Source organism: Anomalospiza imberbis, chromosome 2 (assembly GCF_031753505.1).
Source record: "Anomalospiza imberbis isolate Cuckoo-Finch-1a 21T00152 chromosome 2, ASM3175350v1, whole genome shotgun sequence".
NCBI classification, from domain to species: Eukaryota; Metazoa; Chordata; class Aves; order Passeriformes; family Viduidae; genus Anomalospiza; species Anomalospiza imberbis.
The window spans coordinates 35,334,382-35,354,197 of NC_089682.1; the positions used below are offsets into that span (position 1 = coordinate 35,334,382).

The window sequence follows — 19,816 nt, forward strand, 5'->3', positions numbered from 1 at the left end:
TTTTTGTTGTCCCTCGTGCCTGTCTCCCGCCTCCTCTCCCCCGCACCTTCCCCGTCCTCTCTCTCTCCTTTTTTTTTTTTTTTTTTTTTTTTTTTCCCGCCCCTTGGAGGAGACGTTTGTTCCTCGCTGTCCTCCTGCCTCTCCCGCGGGAGCCGTCGAGCGCGGAGGGGAGGCGCGGCGGCCGCCCCGCTGCGGGGGCGATGCCCCCGCCTGCCTTGGCGCCTCCCCGTGCCGGCCCCGCCGCCTTCCCTTTGTGCCGCCGGGCCCGGAGCGACGCCTGCCCCGGGAGCCGGCGCCCCGCGGCGCCCCGCGGCGGGAGGTAAGGGGCGGCCGCCGCCCCGCGCCCCGGCAGCCATGCGGACCCTGCGGCCGCAGCTCGCCTCCCTGCTGCTCCTCGGTAAGTGCCCCTCGCCGGCGGGGAGGGGCGGGACGGGACAGCGCGGGGGTCCCCCGGTGGGGCGGGACGGGACGGGACCCCCGGTGGGCGCAGTCCCTCGCAAGGCGTGCCGGAGGATCACCCCTTGTCAGTGCCAAGCGCCTGTCCCCAGGAGTTGTCACTGCCCGCGCTGCTCCGGCGGTCGGAGGGGGGAGTGGCAGAAAAAAAATAGCCCTGTAAATATGTGTATATGTACATATATACGTACAAAATAAATCAGAGTTTCATCTCCAGCCGCACCAACCCGGTGACCATTCCTCGCCGTGCCCCGGGGCGCGGCGCGGGGTCCGGCCGGGGCGTGGGAGCGGTGGGAGCTGGGGACGGGCAGCTCCGGCTCCGGGCGGGCTCCGGCTGCAACTTGGGAAGGCAAGCAGCCGTCCAGGGGCTGCTGCTGGGGTCGGGGGCTGTCTCGGAGGGGAACTGTAAGGGTAGGGAGTTACACGGGTCTGTGCTGAGCTTGCACAATGAAAGCGGAGAAAATGCCTGGGGTAAGGTAGGCTGCAGAAACAAAGTGCTCTGCTTGGCTCTGGAAGAGCGCGTTGAAATGTAGAGGGAAGGCAGTCCTCGCTGCCGTGAAATGCAATTTGATTGCTTTGTGCTGCCTCTCAAAGTCCTCCTGTAGTCCGTTCTCTCTGCCGGCGTTTTGTACCCCGTGAACCGTTAAACGTGTGGTTTTGTCCCGTCCCACAAGTGCCTGCCCCAGGGATGACTGTATGCAGTTCTGTAAAGTCCTTCGGGATCCCAGTGCTGGGTGAGAGATGCTGTGGGAATGCGAGATTCCTTCCTACCAATGTGGGAAAAGCAGAATACAACACAGTTAAAACGCCTCTACGCTTCTTGCTTGCAGACCGATGTGCGAGGCTTAAGTACTGATGAGTTGATAGGAACATTTGTGGGAAATACATCAGGGCACCCTCACGCTGCTTTCTGCCTGTGTATGTGCAGAACAACCTCGGAGCTGTTTTGATTTGCCTTTTCATTGGTATGATTTTCTGCTGGCATTAATGCTATTGAGGGAAGAAGCGGCAGGGCTGGCAATTTTACTGTCTTAAGAATTGTCACATACATACCTGCTCTGCCAATTTGGAAACAAGATCTCTGCTAGGATTGCAGTCATGCTTCATGTCGGTAATTTGGGGTGGAGGGGGGGTTTGGTGTGCTCTGCCTGTCTATAGCAAAGAGAGAGAGTGAACTCTTTGAAATGGTTTTGGAGATGGTTCAAACTTCCCCTAACCACTAGCTTGCTTCCTTGGGTTCCCTGGAAAAACAGCCATCTCCGAGCTAAGTTTATCCAGGGTGCCTTTGCTCCGTGGGTGCGGGGAGGCTGTCATAGCCCGCAAGATGGGTGTAGGCGAAGGGCACAGCGCTTGCTGCCTTGGCTTCGCACGCTCCATCTCTGCTGTTGAAGAACAATAGCACCATTCTGGATTAGGGATTCCTAATATGGAGCGCTTGGGTCTGTGGGTCGGTGCGCGCTCCCTCCGGAGCACGCCCAGCTGCTGCGGCGGAGGAGCAGCAGAGGGCATCCCTCCCCCTGCCGAGGGCTCCCCGCCGCTGGGACCCGCCAGCCCTGCGCTCCACACCCCGTGCTGGTGCTCACCCGGAGCCCTGCCCGCTAACGAGGCCGCCCCGACCCCCTCTTTGCGGGAATTAGCTTTCTGCGTTTGACCTAAAAGTGGCTCTAACCTGCCTTGGTCCTCCCCGAGGGACGAGCTGCGAGGTGTCATCTGTCGCTTTGGAGGATAGCTTGCTTTTCAGTGGTCCCCAAATGCCATGGAGGTGTCTAGTTTGTAAAAACATCATGCTGGACTCCCTGTGCTGAACGTGAGGCTATTTTTAAGGGTAGGATGTGTACCACGTGTGTGCCTGGAGTTACTTTTCGTTCTTTTCACCTGTACTTCTTTAAGCTGGTTTGTGCCCAGTTTGCCCAGCTGCCAGTTTTAATAAAGCTGGGGATGTGTGGCAGTGCCTCAAAGCCACAAGTCACACAGAAGTGCTTTTGGTTGCCCCTTGTAAAACTGAGACATCATTTGACTTGGTCGAGTAAAAATGCATGTTTTGTAACGTAAATGTGACTGACTAGAAAAGGACTGTTGCTTTCCAAACAAGTGATGTTAATGCTAGAATATGGGGATAAGATACTATGGGTCAAATATGCAGAAAAAGAAATGCAACTCATTCTTTCCTTCCCGTCCTGCAAACTCATTGAAATAACTGAAGGAGGAATTGTAGTTATGGAAAGAGATGGTGGGTGATTTAATATAATATGTCAAGCATTAACTACGTACCAAAATCCAAGTAACTGTGAAACCAGGGTCTGAAAACCCACATCTGGCATGTGGGTGTAACATTTGTAGATCTCTGCTGTTTTTTCCCCCTTCTTGCTGCAGTGTTTGTTACAGGGTTCTTTAAACAAGTGGCACTTCATCACAACAAGTACAAAATGGGAAAATAGAGCAAGTGCTGTAAATAATCCTCATGCAGCAATGAGACCATTAATACTTGTGCCAGCCAGTGCTAATCCTATGTGTAGTTGCAAGATTTACCTCTTTTTTTTTTTGCAGGGAGGGATGCAAAGTCTGGTACTCCTCATATTTATAGTGTAATATATAGGAAACACAATAGGCTTCTGGGAACGCTGAACTCATTCATGTCAGTGACTGGTTTATGAATAGTTCTGCTTTTGAGTCTCTTGCAGTCTCCAGAATACCACCTGTGAATGCAATTTACGGCTCTTTGTGTTCAAACATTGCATATGTATATATGTACATAGACTCATTACCCTCTTCCTCTCTCTATTCATGCATAGTAATTGGTGATTTATTTGCGATTCCTAGAGGGGAGCAGAGCATGCGTAAGGTCTTGAAAACTCACTCGCAGCTTGCTTGGAATTGGCATGTAGGAATGAAATACCCATGCTGAGGTGACTCTTGGAGAATGGAGGGGTGATCTTCCAGGCCTGTCTCCCGGAGGGGAAGGAATGCTGGCTGGGAAGCAGCAGCATTTGGCTGCCGCTCAAGAGTTCTGCTCCTGCACCCTCCTGCTCTTCTGCTGCCTGCCCAGGCACACAAGTCTAGGTGCAATCGACCTGGGGATTGCTTGGCTGGAGGGGAACACATGGAGAAAAGAGCGTAGTGGGTGTTTGCACACAGGGGGTTTGGGGGTGCTTTTGTTTACCACAGCTCGAGGCCCAGGAACGTTGCTGGCGCCTCATCTGCTCCTCGATGCATTGTCAGCAGCAGTGGCCAAGATCGTGCTTTCTCCATCTGCGTCTGCCCCGAGTCCTGCGCCGCAGGCTTCGTTCTGCCAGCCAATTCCGCTGCCCTCGCGCCTGTGGTGTGCAGTGCCGGACCTGGACTGATCCCGAGCCTGCTGGGGTGGGCTGTGACTCTGCTTTATTTGGGGAGCATCTTCTGGAACATGCTCTGCAGCTGGCTCTGGCCATTGCCTCATTCATGAGGTGGCTCTCTGGGTGTCCCTAAGGTGGGAGACTGCCGCAGCCATCGGGGCCGGGCTGGCAGGCTCCTCTCCTGCGCATCCCCAGGTGGAATTCTTCATGGGCAGACTCCCTCCCTGCAGTCTTGGCCAGACTGACTGACATCCTGAGGCTCCTGCAGATCCTGTTTATTTACACAGGAGGCTTTGGTTTATGCGAGTTGTTGTCTTTTAGTTGACCTTCCGTCAAGTTAGATGTCTTTATTAAAGCAGTTTTTATTGCAAATCGAATATGTACTTAGAACACTTCTACCAGACCCATTATATAAAGTGAAAGGGAAAATAAACAGTGCTGCAGACCACAGAGAAGGGGGTGGGAGAGAGAGGGTCATAGGGAGAGCATCACTTCAGTGTTGGGAGGATTGTTGAGTTGTTTTTTTTTTTAAACAGGAAATTGCCTTTAAAAAAAAAAAAAAATCTTTTAAAGTTTTTTCTTTTGGTCTTTCTTGGTTTCTTTCTTATCAGTACGAAACTGGTCATGCGTTCTGTCATTGATTTAAAGGTTATACAGTCTAGTTTGAAGCCAGAGGTGTTTTCATTGGTTTACCTTGGGTGAATCAGAGTGCTGTAGCCTGAAAGAGTGCTCTTTACTGTCCAATAGTTAGCAATCTGCAGGATTGCTGCAGGATTCCTCCTGCCCAGGAACTTAAAGCACCAAGAAAATCACCTGAAAGACAGGAAATTTTTCTAGCACAATAGGGTTTTCTTGTTGCTGCCAGGGTTCCTCAGCTCATGATTTGACCTGTCTACTGGTATCAAAGGTGTTTAGGCCCTCCAGCCAGGAAAACTGCCTGGAAAACTGCTGTATTGTGATTTGCCTCTGGCTTTGAAGTTCCTAAATACTTCTTAATGATAACCTGTTAAATGGGTTTTGACTCCATTTTTATACTGGTATTTCTTTCCTAGTCATATAAAATCTTCTTAAGGAATAATTCTCTGTGGTAGAATGTCAGGAGATGTTTAGCATCTGTTTCTTATCAGCCACGGAGAGGCTAAAATGGAGCCTTTCCTGACAAAGCTGTGTTTGATCACATTGCAAGGCAAAGAAATTGAGTCTGCAGCTGCTTTTGGTGGGTCTGGTCTCTGTGCATGTGTGTCATGTCCAGCTCTAACCTGTTGCTCACCCTGTCTCCATCAGAAGGAACATTTCAAATGATGTAAGTCGGTAAGCTTTTTCTTGTTAGATTTAATTAGCAAGTGGCAATGAGACAAGAGGAAGTCTTGCCTTTCTGACTGTTGCTAAAGCCACATTTCAGTAAGTAATTGGACACGAGCACAAAACCAGACCATCTCAGCAAAGTGATGGGAAGTCTTTCTTGGAAAGAGAAAGGCTTTGACACTCAGGACTCATACCATTGCTGCACTGTACAAATACCAAAAAGCAGGGACGCTCCTGAAAGGAGATGTTCCAGCCTGGTTCCTGCCTGGTGTGGCAGGCAGGGCAGGGTGCAGGTCAGGGTGCTGATATGAGGACCAGTTGGAGGGACTTGATTGATCTCAAAGCTAACTTGGCAAACACAGTAAATATGTAGAGGGACTCTGTGTGTGTGTGCCATGAAAGTAGATCTGTTTTTCACATTGTCCTGCAGATGTTTGTGGGATCCCAAGGGAAGGGGGTGCTGCAGAGGCATGTGGCTGCTGGAGGGCATGGCAAGTTCTTAAATCTTACCAGCCCCTGACACAGGCTGCCTGTTCTGTCCTGCTTAGCATTTACAATCTGGCTGAAACAGCTGCCTGAGCCCTCCTATGGCTCCTCTTGCCTCATTTTACTCCTGTGCTGGTAGTTCCTTGGTGTTTCTAGGTCCATTTTCTGCTCTTACTGGGCAGTGATCCACAGGGAGGGAAAAGGTGGTGCACTGCAAAGTGAACGAGTGGGAACAGGATCACAGACTGATGGAATGATTTGGGCTGGAAGGGACCTAAAAGATCATCTAATTCCGCACCCTCTCCCTGCCATGGGCAGGGATGCCACCCACTACACCAGGTTGCTCAGGGCCCATCCAGCTGGGTCTTGAGCACTTCCAGGAATGGGGCATCCACAGCTTCTCTAGGCAGCCCGTTCCAGTGCCTCAGCACTCTCTGAGTAAAGGATTTCCTCCTAACATCTAATCTAAACGTCTCCTTTTTTTTCATTTAAAACTGTTCCCCCTTGTCCTATCACAATCTGGCCATCTATAAAGTTGTTCTCCATCTTTTTTATAAGCCCCCTTTGAATACTGAAGGGCTTCAATGATGTTTCCCTGGAGGCTTCTCTTCTCCAGGCTGTAAAAAAAAAAGATGAGCCAAGGGAAAGCATTAGGGGGAGAAGGAAGGTGAAGAACCCAGCTGGTAAGAAAGATAGAGGAGAACAGGCTCTGAAGGATGGATCTTGCCAAATGCCAGGCCTTACAGCATGCCCATAGCATTTCAAGTGTCAAAGACTCCTGAGTACAAAAGAGACTCACAGAGTGAGGATCTGTCTGTATTTGGTATTTGTCCTGTTCCTGAGCAGTGTACTTACCACTCCTCTTAGCTGACTTCTTTCCAAACAAGATATTGATTCCATCTGGGACTTGAAAAATCATCTAGCACTTCCCCTGTCTCTTCTGATTTTGGCAGACTTAAGACTTTGCTGGTCAGGAGGGGATGAGCTTGCTGCTGAAGTGCAGGAATTAAGAGATTCCAGTGCAGTTTCTGGTGACAAAGTTGTCCCAGTTGGGATCCAGAGCAGCATCTGGGGCAGCTGCACAGCCATTAAAACTGTCAGGCATTTCACTAATGCCAGTTGTTTGCTTTGCTGTTCTGGATATTGTTTTTCTGCCCCTTGCAAAACAGCTCATTAGGCTCTGATGTGTTTGGAGGTGATTTTTAATAGCTGTTGGGGCACTGCTAAGTTTTGGGGGGTTTTTAACTACTGGTATGAGTCTGGAATTGCTGTCATTTTCCTGGTGTTGCCTGCTCTGTTCACAGAAGCTGATAGTTTTGCTTCCCCGCAAATATGTTCCCTTTTAGAGTCATTGTGATTACAGGGGGAATAACAGGGAATGATGGTGCATCGGGGGGATTTTTGGGGTGGTTTTTTTGGTTGTTCCTCCCACACTGCATTCCTGATGTGTCTGCCTGAGGCCTGCTGTCACTTTTATGGCTTTAGGGCTTTGTGTGGAAGTTGATAAGCTTGTCAAAGGGAGATGGAAGCAGGGGGTGAGGTAGATCTATTTTACAACAGACTCTACAGTGCTTTGAGAGGAGCTCAGCACTGACCCAGGCTGCTGTGAAATGGGTGGTTTCTGAAGCTTTTAGAGAAATGGAGGCTTGAAGGTGAGATACTGAGCCCCAAAATAGCAGAACTTTTGGTTGTTTCTTTGGGAAAGAAGGGCTCTGATCTCTCATGACAGCAAGGTTATTAAGATTTGGCTGCTTAGATAAATTGGGCTTTTTTTAATCTTGGCTTAATCATTTCATCTCCATTCAGCATCAGTACCGTGAATATAGGAATCTGCCCAGATTCCTTCAAATCCCACTGAAAGGGAAGCTGGATCTTGAGTATAAGAAGGCAGTTGTTTCTTGCCAGAAGTCATGCAGAAGCTCAATACTCTGGAAAATCCTACTGCTGGAATCTGGCACTTATTAACTCGAGTTACCCAGTACCTAGGATCCAGCCAAAGGGCTCTGGCTGGCTGCCAAGCTGAAATTACCAACCTGGGTGTCAGGCCTTGTTGGTTCCTTCTTGATAGCTTGAAATAGGATCTTCTCAACTAGCATTTGTGTGTGCCAGCCTCTTTTCTAGTCCTATTTCTTCTTACAGCTTTGTAAAGTGTTGGAGGTAATTATAGTACTTCCTAATATTTATTCTGCTCTGAGCAATTACCTGAATCCATTTATCTCCGTGTGCTTTCAAAGTGCTCTGCCCCTCTCACCATATCATCTCATCTCACCTCCCTGACTCAGTGCTTTCTGCTCCTTCCCCTCTCATACACAGTCCTGGGCCCTCAGCTTCTTCCACCCTCCTGAATACGCTGTCAAGCTTTCTCTCCTCTCCTGGAGGTTCCTGGATCCTGTTTTCCTGCTCCACTGTCTAATCCCATTACAGAGGAGGGATGTTTGCTCCGTCTTGCGGGGGGATGAGTGCTTAACCGCCCTGCCAGGTGCTAAGGCGTTTTCCAAGGAAGGACATGGATACCAGGGGAAACTGGGCTGGCATTGTGCCACCTCCCAGCTTTCTGCTGGCTGCTCGTGGCCCGCAGACAATATCTTGAGAGCTCCTGCTGAAGGGTTTGACCTTTATGCCTGCGGTGTTACGCGGCGCCTACAGCGGGAGTCACAGCGTGCAAATTCCAGTGCTTTCTTCTGACTTGTGATACAATTGTAGGCAAGTCACTCTGTCTCTGTTCTTGGCTGCTTGAAGTAGAGAGAGAGTGGCTTAAAAGGTGTCATGGGATTTTTTGGGGAGGAGATACACAGCGTTAGGGCTGAGGTCTCTTTGCTGTCTGTAAGTAAACAGGCTGCTTTTTTTCTTAGGCGTGGAAGAGATTGTTACGGCCTGACTGATTTCACTCTTGGTGCTGGAAAAAGAAGAAAATTGATTTTTACTTTGAGCTCTGTGGTGTTACTTACCTGCACAAGCTCTCTTGCCTGTCCTACCTGGAGGAGAGCTCTCCTCGCCGCCCCATGAGGCTGGTGGGGCACAGCCCATGTGGCTGTAACGTGGAGCTGCTGTGATTCATCCCAGGCATCAGTGTTACAGCAGCACAGTTAATCTGGGGGTCACTGGCACCTCAGGAGCTGTTACGCCTAATCAGTCCCATGCCATGAGCTGATTGGCAGTTAAATCTAATCTAGAGTGTGTAGCTGCCAAATGCTTGAAGTTTGCCAAGCACTTACTCCTTTCTGCTGTGAATGGGTTGGACTTGAGCAAGATCAGCTTCTGGTGCTTTTCCTGTGACTAGGACTCAGAGTCCAGCCTCAGATACCTGTGCTGCAGAGGGGCAAAAGTTGTGCAGAGTCCAAAGGGCTACGAGGAGCGTGGAAATCTACCTGCTCATCTTCATATTTAGATATCAAAGCATGCTCTTCTCATCTCACGTTGCTTGTTATCCCACCTCTTCCTCTTGCTTACATGTGAGGAAAGGTGTATTCAGAGGTGATCTTTCAGATACTGCCATCATCATTAGAGCATAGAGGGACCTCATCTTGCATCTTGTATATGCATAAGCCTTGCCTGAGATGTCTAGTTTTTGGTTTTATTTGTTGTACTACATTTATTTCATATTTTCTGTTGCTCTTACACCTCATCCACTCGTCTGGAATTGTCCAGTTGTGCCTGCAGGGTCCCTCTGCAGATGCTACCCTATGGCTGCCAAGCAAAGGAAGGGCAGCACTTAGAGGTTATTGTGATTTGTGCCTGGCTCTGGTGTTTGGGCTAATTTTTTTGTCTTTCAGTCTTTGCAGGGAAGAATGTGGCTGCAAATATGTGGTGGGAAGGAGGTTTGTTTCCTCCTGGAGCAGTGGGGAAAGCTGTCTGAGACTGCCCTGAGCAGCATGGGGTAGTGTAGGGGAGGCAAGGGGGTCATCTCAAAGAGGTTTGTCACCTCTTCTCACAAGCCTGACCCTGTTAAGCTATTGTCACCCTTCTTCTGGCTTTCATCTGCATCCCCTTGTTTTTTTAGGCTGGCTTGTTTTGGGGGAGGGTGTAGGGAGAAGGGAGGTGAATGTGAGGAATGATTTTGCTGTGTGTCAAATGCCTAATAGCTGCTGTAGCAGATCCACTGGGATACATTACTGAATGCATCCTTATGATCTCAGTGTAATGGATTTGAGCCTTGGAAGCCCGCTTGCTAGGAAGGGGATCCCAGAGCTTTGTGCTTAGCTCCTGGAGGTTGAGGCTCCTGTCTCCTGGCAGCAGACAGGGCAGGCAGCAGGAGCTGCCTCGGAGTCACAGAATCAGGCTGGAGAAGCCCTCTGAGGTCATTGAGTCCAGCCTATGACTGAACACCACCATATCAACCAGACCATGGCACTGAGTGCCGTGTCCAGTGGCACCTTCAGGTGTGGTGACTCCATCACCTCCCTGGGCAGCCCATTTCAGTGTTTCATCACCCTCTGTAGGGTATCCATCCCTCCATGAGGAAGTGTCAGAGAGGAGCCATATGCAGGGCTTTGGCGTGGCAGAAAAATGACTCAGTGGGAGGCTTGGCCAAGCACCAACTCCTGCTGTTACCTCAGAAATGTAGATTACCAGAGGCTGCAGTTGTGTGGGTGCCAGCTAAGTCCCTGAAGAGATAAAATCGGAGGAAAGGGTAATTTTCCTTACAGAGATATCTGGGTGTTGGTGGAAGAGGGAGATGTGCAGAGGAGCATGACCATAACTGATACCAGCAGCCTCTAAACCTGGCTGCTGGCAGCACATGTGGGAGAGAGGTGCTGGGGAATGTGGCTCCCACCCCAGCTGCAGGAGCAGCACCTGGTTCTGCTGCTCCCATTCCTGTAACCACTGCTGTTCCTGAGGTGGCACCAAGTAGCCTTCTCCTCCTGGTACTGGTGGTGGCCTGGGAAAGAGGTGGGCTGTTTCTTACCTCCAAAAATGATAGGATCAAGGGTCACATGAGAAAGGAAGGCTGATCAGTCCTGCAAGGTACTGGTGGAGCCATGAAGACCCCTGCAATAGAGGTGGGGATGATGAAGAGGGGGTAGAAATGAGGGTGGGAGACAGCAGGAGTAGAGTTTTCCAGCGGATGGACAGATGTAAAAGAAAATGCATGTACGTGATCTTAAAAGTGCTGCAGTAGAGATTCTCCATAGTTGCTGGGGTGATCAGCATCATTTTCTAAATCATCCTCCGTATGTGGATGCGAATCTTGAGTGTGGGTAGGGTGAAGTGAGGCTTCTGGGGAAGTATGTTAGTGGGAGGCTAAAAATAATTTATCAAAAGAAAGAATTGAGAAATTAACAAAGCTAAACGGATGTATGCAGCTCTAAGAAAAGGGTGTCATATTTGAAAGCATATTTTTGAAAATCCATTTGCTTAGTCATCTTACAGATAACTTAGCTATTTTTGCCTTCTTTGCTCTGATGACACTTCACTGTCTATATAATAGGTTTAGCATCTGCATTATTTTCTAGTGTAAAGGGAAAATATATCTACTAATTTTGAGTTGCCTTTGTAGAATTGCTTTACCTCTTGGCTGTGAAATAAATAAGATACTGGTCCTAAAACTATTTTAAAGAGAATAGTTGGCATTATTTTCCTTCTAACTGATCTTTTTAACCCATCTGCCTTGTCTGCAATCGAATTTGAATAAAGAATATATACCCTTGCTATTTCATGTGCAATAATAATTGTGCCCTCAACTGCTCCAGACATTAAAGTGATGATGTTTGGGTTCAGCACAGTAATCTACTGGGGAATGAATGCAAGATCAAGGACATTTGCAGGTTTTTTATTTCTTTGTGTTTGCAGGGGCTGTGGCACTGCTAGTGGGTTGCTCACAAATGGTGTCTTAGATTACCTCTTTCGCAGGCAGCAAGATTTGCATCTTGCCATTCCTATTTGATCTGCAAGTGGTGATGAGAGCTGTATACTTGAATTCAGATTTTTCTGAGTAGCAGTCTGCAGTCATTAGGGCAGCACTTAGACCCCAGAGGCTTTTTCCATGTTTTCATCCTGTTTCAGTAACCGTGTCTCTTGTTATCTTGTTCCTGAATATTTTCTCTAGTAAGAGGATGCTGTTTGTTGCAGCTGTTAAACCTCAAATGTCTTGAATCTCCCTTAGGGAAGAGAGAGGAGAGTTCCTGAGGTTTCTGTGTAAGCAGACTATAGAAACACCTACATGTCTTTCCCAAATATACAGCCAGGAGGTATTATTGGTGCTGTCCTAACCAGCTGATGGAATCTGGCTGGTTCAGCCTGTGATTCCTCCCTCTTGCTGGCTCACTGTGTTGAATAGGTTTAGTGAGGAAACAGGGATAACAGGGATTCTTTGGGTTTTTAAACTTGTGCTTTGGTTTTTTTTGGGGGTTTTTTTGTTTGTTTTTGTTTTTTTTTGGGGGGGGAGGGGGTTTTGGCATGCTGTGGTACTGAATGGCTCTGGTTGCTTTTGTCAGAACACTGTAGCTAGGAGGTGTCAAAGGAAATTATGGATGTTTGTTCGGTTTCCTGGCTGGATGTACCATGTGGGTTTTGGAGAAATGTGCATTGAATAAACATTGGGTAAATCTCCTAGGACTAGCACTGCCTGGGAGTGGTGTTGGGAGCTGTGCTTATCTTCATGGCAGGATTTAAAAAGAAACGTTTGTGTGAGAAGAGTTTTACGCCCTGTGTTTGGTTCCCATCGGTTCAGTGATTTGTGATGTTGCTCCGTCTGTTCCCTTTAAAGCCAGCTGGCCAACCTTAGGAGAGGATTATCTGAGTAAAATTCTCCAAAGCCTATACTGCTGTCAGAATTCTTTCTTTCCTCCTCTTTCACAGTGCCAGAGGCCAACCCGAGCCCTGGTGTGACCACTGCCACGTTTGAAATGTTGGGGTCAACCCTTGGGATTTCTGAGCCCCTTGGGAGACAGGTTGTGCCCTATTTGTGCCCCTTCACTGGGTGGCCTTGGGTGAGTGAGCATGGTCTGGGCAGAGCCGGTGGGGATGGACACTGCCAAGAGGGGTGGGAGCTCTGTCCCAGGTGGTGACAGCTTGGTGCCTTTGCCAGGAGTGGCCTGTCCTGAGATGGGAATCCAAAGCAGTGTGTGCCACGGTCCTCTTGTCCCTGCTGCCCCCACAGGCCATGCTCCCTCCTCACCAGGGGACCCGGGGGATGCTTAGTGGCAGGAAGAAGCCCTGACCTAGTGCCAGGTGCCCCAGAGCCTGGCAGGGAACAGGTGGCTGTGTGGGCATGGGGGCACCTTCCCAGCCAGGGACAGCCTGGCTTGGGCAAGGGGCTGGCTCCTGTGTTCTTTGGGACATTGGCCAGGAGCAGCCAAGTGCCTGTGGTGCCCAAGCCTTGCCTCACGAGCTTGTGCAGTACATTTAATTTTGCCTTCATCTTGAGAGGTGACATTTCACAGCTGTGCTAGTGAGTGCAACCCTCGCCACCAGTCTGCTGCTGCTGTGAGGTGAGGAGGGGCATGGCCTCAGCAGCTCCTTTGGGGTTGCAGTCCCAGCTTCCTGGCCCTGCAGCCCTCCCTTCTCCCTGTCTTTTTGCTGGTCTCCTCCAGCTGTGTCAGTCCCCGACAGATCTGGAGCGTGTGTGGTGTTTTGGTGCAGCTGCTGAATCTGTTCAACTTGCATCAATCGGTCGCTGTTAAGGCTTATAATCAGTGTAAAATCTCTGGGGTGCAGCTATTTGCAGAAGAAAAACAACCCCCTACACCCTTCCAGACTTGCATCAAACAAGAGTTTTATTCTCATTAATTGAATTCCTCTAGAGTCTGATAACTTGGGCATGTTGAAATCAGATAAATAAAACCCTCACTCCCTGGTAGCTGTGTAAGCCTTTCCTTAACTCCCTCATCAGAGGGGACTAGCTTAGCTAAGTAAGTAGCTGAAGATGAAAACTTCTGCATACGTCTGCTCATTGGGGAGTGTAGGCAGGAGGATGCTCAGAGTGGTGTATTTAGGAAAGGTTTACCTCATCCCCCACCCTTCCTTTTCTCAGTTGATTAGGAAAGGTTTTTTTGTTTAGTGACAAATGCTGTTTAGTTAGTCACGCTCAAACACATCGTCTGTGTCAAGAAGCTGGGACCCTGCTTTCTTTCAGACCTTCAGATAAACGTGCAGACCTACAAAGTGGCAAGTCTGCTCTTGCTGAAGTCAGGGTGTATGGCCTTTGGAGCATCTCTCAGGCCGTGCTATCCCGTCTCGTCTCGTGGATGCCGAGATGGGTTGCTCTGGGAGCAGAAGGGCGTTTGGATTGGTGCCCGAGGTGTGGTGTGGCTGAGCTGATTCTGTAATCCTGAAAAAATCCAACTTGCAGCTTTTCCCAGGCTCCATACATCAAATGAGACTTGCAGTCATTAAGGTCATGTCCCTTTCTGTGTTGCATCTCTCGTGTGTAGTTCTTGTCTTGGTGCTGAAGGCTGGGGCCCCTCTTGATCAGCAGATGCTCTTGGTTAGTCCAGAGTCATTCCTCCCTGTGCCTGGCTCACCCATGCCATAAGGAGGTACCTGGCTTGCCAGCCAGTCTTGATTTTCAGTCAGCACTGCTCCTCCCCCTCAGGGTCTTTCTGTTTTTCTCCTCCTCTGCCACTCCTGCTGCTGCTTTTTTAGTGCACCCTGGATTTGGATTTCCCCCCACTCCTCTTTTTTTAGCATTTCTCCCTTATAGCTGTTTACACCACCAATGCAGTGGCATCTCTCCTCATCCCCAGGAGACTTTCTCTGCCCTCGCCCATCTCCAGCCCCACCATCTGCTACTTCTGCTCCTGCTGTTGTGCAGTGGCAGGAGGCTGGCATGAGTCCTCTGACCACGCTGACCTCCCCATCTCAGAGCTTGGCCTCTTCCCTCTCTGCCTTGTCTCTTGTCAACTCTTTTAATTTTTGCTTTACTGAATGCTGATGGTGGTATTGCCCCCCAGGCTTGGATAAGCCCTTCTCCACCTTCAGATTTGCTTCTCAAACTATAGCAACTTTATGAAGGGAACTACAAATACAAATGATGGTCTGTCTTCACCTGTTGGTTTTCTCTGTCCTGCTTTCCTTCTCCATGCTTTTCACAAAGGTAGAATTTCTAACCTTTCTGCTTGTCTTAAGGGTCCCAACTAATTTTCCCCTGTCTCTGTCACTTGTTTTCCTGCTCATAGCCTCTCTCCTTCAATGCAAAGCTGCTTTATCCCCTCCTCCTCCAGCAGCTGCTGTGTCCTCTGCAACCCCCATGGGATGCTGTGTCTGGAGCTTTTGCCTCCCAGCTCTCTGCCAGTTTAGTCTGTCTCTGTGATTTACTTCGCAAGGGCTTTCCTAATAGCCCCCACTGCTCTACATCTTGGTTGTGATCAACTATAACCTTTCTTGACATTGCAATTGACCTGGCACTAACCAGTTTTGATCTCTTCCTGGAGAGATTTCCTCTAAGTTCTATTGTCTTTGCCTCTTCCTGCCTCTGACAGAGCTTTTCTTATGACCTCATGAGTTTACTGTGTATACCAGCTCCAGGGTTTGTTTTCGTGTGACTACAAGGGGTCTATTCTATGACCCTGTCCAGATCTTCCTACAGTCCCTGCCTCTTTGTAATTTTGTCCACTCCTAAAAACTGGAGTGGCCTCTCTCTGCTGGCAAATTCTAACCTCTGTCTCTGGTGCTTACTTGCATGCATATGCACACACCTGGGTCTTTCTGCTTAAGGAATGTAAGCTGCAGCATTTTCTATCCATCTCTGCCTCTGAAATTCGTTCAGGGTTTTTTTTTTTTTTTTTTTGTTGTTGTCTGCTGGTTCCCCTGAACTCTCAAATTAGTTCCTCCTCCTCCTCTGCTGTGCCAAATGCAAGATGCGTGTCTTCTCTTTTAAAGCCCTTCTTAGCCTTGCTCTACCTTTTCTTTCTAGTGCTTCTTCCCTCTGTGGTTTTTGATTCCCAGCCTCTGCCTCTCATTGTGTTTCCTCAGGCTGGGTTCTCAGAGAAGGAGGGCTTATCTGATCATGCTGCCTCTGCCACCCCTTTCCAGATAACCCGGAAGCCCTTCGGCCAATTTTACGCAAATGTGACAGGAGTAGAGAGCTCAGAAATAAACAGGTTCCTGCAAGCCTTGTGAAGTGTAGGTGGCTGAGTCAGGGCAGTGACAGGGGACTGAAGGAGACCCTTTTCTTCAGGGGCCTCAGCAGTGCTTCCAAATGGAGGTGCCAGCTGTAGGAGAAGCTCCAGCTGGAGCTTGCAGTCCAGTCATTAGTCTCGGAGACAGCCTCCCTGCCGAAGGCACGGGAAGCTGGGTTTCATTAAGTCTGCTGCTCTTAGGGTTGTTTGCTGAAAGTGGTGGCTTGGAACCCTTTTATTTTACTCTGTGTGATGGGGAGTAACCTGCAGCACTTCTTCACTTGCTGCCTTTGCATAAGGCCTGCTAGAGATCTGCCATCAGGCTCTCCCAGCAGAGAGAGACCTTGGCACTTGCTGCCACTCTGCCCTGCTCTCCTTCCCTGCCCTCTCTTGACCCACCTGCTGGCTGAAGGCGCTGTCTCAGTGTGGCTGAGCTGGTGCAGTGTCCCAGCTGCTAATGAAAAGGGCTGTTTGCCTCTGTTCCCCAAAGAAAAAGGTGTTCCTGTTCTCTTGGTGAAAACCCTTTCCTTGGGTCATTCCTTTTTCAGCTCGTGTAGAGGTCAAGCATGGGGAGAGGAGTGTGTGTGTTTTGCTAGGAATAAAGTGAGTCGGAAAGCAAGACTGCTTTTTTGCTGTGGCAGCTGGTACCAAGATCAGCTTAACTGCATTGTGAAAGCACATTTTTAAACTGACTCTCCTGGGATGAGGGTGTTTTTACCACCTTTTCGCTGTAGCTGGTGCAGTGAGGTTGCTCTGTGTAGGTGCTTGGTGCTGAGCTAAGGTAACTGAGTCTACAGCAGTGGTGAAAATGCAGTTTTGGAGGGTCCTTCACAGAGTAGTTGAGGTTGGAAGGGACCTTTGGAGATCATCAGGTCTGAGCCCCTTGCAGGTTGCTCATGTCCAGATAACTTTGAATACCTCCAGGGTGGAGACTTCACAATCTCTTGAAGCAGCCTGTGCCAGTGTGCACTTACCCCTCACTGTTGTGTGTTGGTTTTGTTTGTTTGTTTAGTATAAAAAGGGTTTTCCTGTGCCTTCCAGCTGGTCAGTTGCCCCTGGTGCATGGGCTTTTTCCTCCTCAGGGAGGAGAATTGCATGATTGTCTTTACTCACTGATAGTAGTACTGTGCTTAGAAGGAATCATTGTACCTTTCTCCCTCCCAGCCTGGAAGAAACAGTAACATAAACGCTTCTGCATCCCTTTCTTTTGTTTTGTTTTGTTCTGTTTTCCTTTCCAAATGCCAGAAAGCTACTGTCGTCCCATTTGAAATGAGAGCCTTGGTAGTTTGGTGACAACTGCTGATAGTCTGTGTAGCATGTCAAACTAATAAATTACAGTGTATGCAGACAAGGAGTTCTAACATCTTAATTAGCAGTAAAAGGGAGCAGGTAGCTGAAGAATCTCCCTGGATCTTTGTCTGTCTTTCAGGGATGCTGTCTGACTGAATCGCAGAAGTTTTGAGAGGCAGCATCTTGCTGCTGCTTAGTGTACAGGGAAGAATCCAGATGAATATTTTAGGGAGAAAATGGAAACTAACTGCTGCTATATGGCTATACTTCATATTCCTGTGATCCTTTATGGTGGGGTGGGAAAACTATCTTGGAGAAATGTGTGATTTTAGCCAGTACACTTTGACTTTGGGGATAAGTCAATCAATTTGCTGTTTACCTGAAAGCCCTTTCTGCTGAAGGAGTACAAGATGGCAGCTTTGCCTTGCAAATTTAATGTTCTCTCCTTCTGATGGTCATGGCTGAGGGGCATAAATGTTTCTTTAGCATGCCAGAATGAAGAGGGAGAGATTGCCCCAGATTGCCCCGGCTGCATTCTTTTCTAGATATTACATTTTAGGGTTTTTTGGGGTTTTTTTGGTGGTTCTTTTGGGTTTTTTTGGGTTTTTTTTTTTTTTTTTTTTTTTTTTTTTTGTGTTATTTCTACAGAGCTGTAGAAAAGAGGTGGGGAGCAGGTGCAGACCCGTGCCTGAGGATACAGCTGGAGTGCTGGAGGAATGGTGTGCCCTGGGAGGTAGGAAGGAATGTGCAGCAGGGCACTTTGTCATCAGCTCTTCCAGCCTGTCAATATTTAACCGATTGTTGTGAAGTTTCTCTCTCTGGAAGATAATCAATTCAGGGTTAAGCAATTAATAAATGGCTGCCTGAGGTGTCCAGCTTAGAGGTTGAAAAGGAGATGCTCCAGCCCTGCCCAGAAGAACAAAGATGCAAGTAAAGGTTATAGAGAAAAATAAGGGTGCTGAACTCCTAAGTGTCATCCTTACCAAAGTAAGAGAAAATCTGGAGTCACTTTGAGAAACAGGAAGGGCAGGAAACCAAATAAGCAACTTCAAGGAGTATGGAAAGATGGGCCAAAACACTGGTGTTTCTCTTAGGAGATGAAGGGAGGCTCTAGTATGACTGTCCTTCCTCCCTGTGTTTTAAGAAAAGAGAACAAGAAGCTTTGTTTTTCTTTAGGAAAAATAAATTTGAGGGAAGGTAAGAAACCAGGCTCTCCATGCATCAGATATATTTTAAGAGATCTCATGAAAGAGAGGGAATTCCTTTAATGAAAGCCTGGGTAATAAATGCTGTTTCCTTTTGGCAAGGATAATGTGAAGGTGAGATTTGGGACTCCACACTCTTTTCTCCTGGGAGAGTATTTAAGCATCTAGGATGTTATGAGGTGAATTACAGCAATAATAGGGACATTCTGTTGTTTAATATTGGAAGGGATTGCAGAGCATGCAGGAAAACAAAAAAAGAAGTGACATTAAAGTGTTATTGACTGTGAAACAAAATGAAGTTTCTTATTGTCTGAGAGTGAGTGATAGCACAGGGAATAATGTTTGACAATTCTTCAAGTGACCCTAGACGTTGAACATGTAGGACTTGAAGACTAAAGAAGGATAATAAAAAGAAATACAGGAGCTGGAGGGCATAATGAACTAAGTCAGAAATTTCCTGCCTAGCTTTGATGCTCAAAACAATTTCATTTCACCCCCTCCTCTTGATAGGCTGGGAGCACATACCAGCCAAGGGTTCAGCAGTCCAAAATGCTTCGTAGTGTTGGTGCTTCATAGCATTGGTACTAAAATGGCAGTGCTGAATCTTTTAGAGGTCTGGGAGCAGTACTAGAGACACCAGGGTAAATGGTGTGTCCTTACATGTATTTTAAGAGCTAGCTACAAGAACAGGAGGAAAAGCACACATAGAAATCTTAGGAGACTTCACTTTTTGTGCAGGTCTGCACTAAATCTTACAGGGAGTACGTATGGTGACAGCTTCAGAACTCAGGCTGGGGATATACTAATGAAGCCATCACTGCTTTCCATTGGAAAATATGAAAGTAGGCATTGCCTTGGGCATTCCAGCAGGCTGCTGTAAATGCTGCTTTGTATTGTAGTGCTTAACCAGACCTGGAACCAGCAGCAGTGATACAAGAAGTCACCGGGGCATGGATTCAGTGGGCTGTGAGGAAGAAGATACTCCTAAGGATAAGGCACGAGGAGCAGTGCAAGTCAGAAGTACTGCGTGGGCAATCCAACACTTCCTGCCTGCATACTCCCAATATAAGCATAATCTGCCAGGGAGCTTCTGCTCTGTTCTTCCCATAGTGATAAGGGTAACAGTGGTGCATGTGAAGAACATGCTGATCTGGGAGATGGAAAAGGGCTGCAAAGGTCGTGTGCTGACCTTGAAGGAAGAGAAACAGTTGACTAAATGTTTCCCAGGACAAGCTCTACCTTAGGTACAGAAAAGAGCTGGCATTCTGTGGAGTTAGTCAAAACTTTGGTGAATACAAGAATTGCAGGTTATAAGGGATTCTTTTTTCTCTACATCTTTGCAGGAAAGTAATAAAACTCTGCAGTAAGCAGTAGGTGTGTTGCACAAAGATATTTGGGTCCTCAGCAGTCATTTACCATTATGACTCTGAAGCAGCAGGGCAGCCAGCTCAGTCTGTCCCTTGTGCCACCAGCATGTGTTGTTACCTTTTGCATCCAGGTACATCTTGTGCCACCAAGTGCTTCAAAGCCCTTGTGAAGTAAGGAGGCTGAGCACCACGAGCTCCAGAGCTCAGGGATCTGTGTGCAGAAGGACTGCCCAGCCATCCTCCTTCCTTTGGTTATTATGGGTATTGCTCTTTTTTCTGACCACAGGTGTGTCTGGCTGGCTTCTGGATGATGAGTACTT

The 19,816-nt window shown here is 48.2% G+C and overlaps 1 protein-coding gene across 2 annotated transcripts in view; it reads left to right on the forward strand.

Moving 5' to 3' along the window:
• Positions 1-67: 67 nt before the first annotated feature.
• The window catches only part of IGSF3 (immunoglobulin superfamily member 3), a 91,583-nt gene continuing 71,834 nt past the window's right edge, over positions 68-19,816 (forward strand). For both annotated transcript variants that reach the window (XM_068180547.1, XM_068180549.1), the window contains exon 1: positions 68-397. In XM_068180547.1, coding sequence (XP_068036648.1) covers positions 355-397 — 43 coding nt within the window. In that variant the 5' untranslated portion in view covers positions 68-354. The remainder of the gene's footprint in view (positions 398-19,816) is intronic.